At 43.4% G+C, this 3,700-nt stretch overlaps 1 protein-coding gene across 1 annotated transcript in view; it reads right to left on the reverse strand.

The window, feature by feature from the left end:
• Positions 1–3,000, reverse strand: part of LOC121327862 (coiled-coil domain-containing protein 80-like) — an 18,242-nt gene extending 15,242 nt beyond the window's left edge. The window contains exon 1 of the mRNA XM_041272142.1: positions 284–3,000. Within this exon, the coding sequence (XP_041128076.1) occupies positions 284–2,170 (1,887 nt within the window). The 5' untranslated portion in view covers positions 2,171–3,000. The remainder of the gene's footprint in view (positions 1–283) is intronic.
• Between the last annotated feature and the right edge of the window lie 700 nt (positions 3,001–3,700).

Below are 3,700 nucleotides of genomic sequence, written 5' to 3' on the forward strand. Positions count from 1 at the left end.
AGAGAGAGAAAGAGACTTCATTTGAAAACATTTTTCTTTTCTAACCTCCTCCCTCACCAGAAAACAGTATACAGTGATGGAAAACTCCAGTGGAAATCAAGTAAAAAGGGACAAACATTTACCAGAGTATTGACTGCAGTTTAATTTGACTTTTGCAGCTCTAGAACTACATTGTAACTTACATTTGATAACAAATTGGCATGACCCATATAACAATTAAATGTTCATTACTGAAGCCTAGGGTAACGATATATAAAACAAAAAAAAAAAAGGTTCTACTTACAATTAGCCGCCTACGGTTTTCAAAATAATCCAGGAACCTGGCTAAAGTCCCTCTGGGTGCTGGTTGTTTTTTGGAGGGTTTCTGGTAGTCATCTTTCTCATGGTTTTTGAGTGCTTTTTTCTTGTTCTTCCTGTTACTTTTGTCTTTGGCCTTCTTTTCAGAATTATCCTTTTTGGACAGCTTTTCTGCTTTCTCAGCCTTCTTTTTCTTCTTTTCGGCTTTGGCGGCTTTGTCATGCTGGCCCTTCCCTTTCTTCTGGGGAATGTTCTCCACTTCCACCCCCTCCTCCATGCGGCCAGCAGTGGGCGTCCCTCCTTCGTACTTGTCATCATACTCATTGGTCAGGACCATGGTGGTGGTCTTTTTCTTGGGGGGCTTGGCTTTGGTTGGCTTGTGTTGAGACGGAGTGATGCTCAACTCTTTTTGCCCATACTCCTTCCTATCTATGCGGTTGGCCCCATTGTGTCCTGTGTAGGCCTTGGTGTAGTACACTGGGACGGTAGTAGGGTATGAAGGCGGAGGAGTTTTGGGGGACTTGCCAGCAGTGGTGGTGGTCTGCTGTTGTTTATCCTTGCGGTGGTCATACTTGCTGGGTGGGTAATAGATGGGCTCAGAGGAGCCTCCCTCGGTTGAAGGCCGATGCACCTCATGTGTCCAGTGGGGAGTTGTGGGTGCTTTTGTGGGCCTCTGAGTTGTTGCAGGGGAAGTTGTGGTAGTGGTGGTGGCTTTGGTGGTAGTGGTGGTGGGCCTGGTAGTGGTGGGAGGAGTTGTTGTGGTTGTTGTGGTGGTAGTTCTGGTTGTAGTTGTTGTGGTGACTCCTTTAGTCGTGGTAGTTGGGGCAGCTGTGGTCTGGACTGGCCTTATGATCACATTCTTCCTAATCTCCTTTTTCACTGGGTCCTTTTCCTCCTTGGTGTCTGTTCTGGTTGGGAGTTTGGGGCCTCCCTCACTAGCTTTCCTTTCTCCCCCTGACTCATTGCTTTCCACCACTTGCCCCTCCACCCCGGCTGCTTTGCATTTCTGCACAAAGCCCTTCTGCCTCATTTTCTCAATTTTCCGCATGGGTGACTTGTCAACGACTTCATATATAGCCTCTAACCTGACCGGGTATGGGTACCTCTCCTCCACCTGCAAGGTTTTACGCAGAAGCACCATCCCAAATTTACCTTTTTCTAGCTTTAAAAAGTTCATCAGTTTGGGGACGAGGGCTGGGTCCAGAGGCTCCTCATTGATCTTACCTTCATTGGTAATTCTCCTCACTTTCCCGCCCATCTCTCCAACTTCGTGGAACATCACTATCTGCTGCATGTGTCTGTCAGCCAGCTCGCAGTAGACATCCGGCTTGAAGAGGCTTGTCATCAGGCGGTAGTAGCCTTCAGAGGCGTGGGGAGCTGAGATGACAATGACTCTGTTCTTGCCTGCGAAACTCGCCAAAAGATTGGGTGAATTGGAACCTGAGGGCACACGCACCAATCTAGAACGGGATTCGGACGTGCTCTCATCTTGCACCATGGCCAGCTGGCCAGGGCTCCTCACCTGGGTTACTTTTCTACTTTGCAGCACTGGTCTGGGCTGCCCTCTCTTTAGTGGGGTAGCGTGCTCATTTTGCTGCAATCTCTCAGGTCTCCTATTGGTCCCTGAAGTGGAAGTAGATGTAAAGGTACCCGCTACATCATGAACTCCTCCAGTAGAGGAACCTCCCGGGTTTAGACTGGAAGCGTCTGATTGCGTGTGCAGGGTTGGGCCTTCCTTGTTGAGCCTGCCTGACAACAGAGCCTGCTTCCTGAGTCTGGGGTTCCCTCGACTGCCTGAGGAATTCCTATGAGAACTACACACTGCCCACAGCGCTAGCAGGACTGCTACACCAAGCAAAAATGTCCGAATCATTTCACAAACCGATTAAAGTAATATTGAAAAGATAGCAATAAACGGACATAGGTGTTTTTCTTTTTTTTAAATATATTATTTTTTTATTTTACAAGGCTAAAATTTAGTGCATATTATATCAATTTCTTTCCTTTTTTAATGTTCAAAGCAATCTCAACTGCGTGTGATTAGATTATATGAATAAAACGCAAACACCAGTTTGTAATATTAGTAGTTAAAATAAAATGTAAAAAATAAATCAAATTATGTATTAAACAAACAAAAGCTGCAACGATATTACCTGTCCTCCAAAGTAATAAATCATTCTTCCAGTTATAAAATAAATCCCACACAAAACGTCTTAACTTGTATTTCCAACTCGATCAGATGAAACACAGCTATTCCAGACTTGTCTATTTTATATGCCAAACGGTGTGTCACATTTTCAATACAGTAATTTGCATTGTATTAAACTTCTAAATATGTAACGAAATTGCATTCTCTCCAGTAATTCAGAGCTTCCAAAAGTTTGTTTCAAAACTCACAGTATTCCAGCGACAGAATTCAAGGTGTCGTCTTTTTCTGTATCCATGGCCACAAAAAAAAAAAATTCCACCTTATGAAAATATGTTGTCCTCTGCTGGATGACTGTTTTGTGCAATTAATTCAGAGCTGCTAGTAATATACTGCCCCTCTGTATCCCTCACAATTCAGCCTTTCCTCTGTTTCCGGATGAGAGAGCTGCAGGTTTTATATATGTCTCCAAAGCTGAAGTAAAACTCAGGAAAGTGAAGTACTTTCCTGCCCTTTTTCTCTGTTTGGATTTGTTCCCAGGAATGTCATGAAAACCACAGTCCCCCTGCCCGTCCAAGGCTAAAACGAGAGAGAGAGACAGAGAGAGAGAGAGAGAGAGAGAGAGAGAGAGAGAGAGAGAGAGAGAGAGAGAGAGCACAGCAGAGCAGATGCGAGAGAAAAAAAAAAACACTTAATATTTAACAAAGGTAGCACAAAGTACCTTGAGATATGTTACGGTAGTTTATTTACAACTTGTCTCAAAATACTGGGTGCGCAGAGGTAGGGCTTCCAGACTGTCAGCATGGTGCCCATCTATAATCTGTTACATTTACTGCCCACCATCGAATTGGAAATAAATACATTGTTAGCACCAGTCAAAAAGTAGAAATGCAAGTTCAAGGACGCTTTGGTTCAGCTTCAAGACAGCCTACTTAAGGGTTGGCAGAGTTCAGAACATGCATTGCTTTACTCTGAGACCAACGGCATTTCACGATTGCGTTTTAGTAGATGCAAATCTTGATTGTGAGAGCGTGAGCGTTCTCTTTCTGTCAGTGGATAGAGGTCTTTCACGTTTATTTATGTGAACAACATGTCAAAGTATATATTTCTCCTAGCATTGATTGATTAATGTAAAAACTAATGGTAACGCTTTAAAATATAGGTGAATTTTACTTATTTTACAGCCAAATATATATGATAATTTTCCATGCAATAACACTTAAATAGCTTTTAAATGGTGTGAGAATTGCACAGTTA

This window comes from Polyodon spathula, chromosome 15, assembly GCF_017654505.1.
Source record: "Polyodon spathula isolate WHYD16114869_AA chromosome 15, ASM1765450v1, whole genome shotgun sequence".
Taxonomy (NCBI): Eukaryota; Metazoa; Chordata; class Actinopteri; order Acipenseriformes; family Polyodontidae; genus Polyodon; species Polyodon spathula.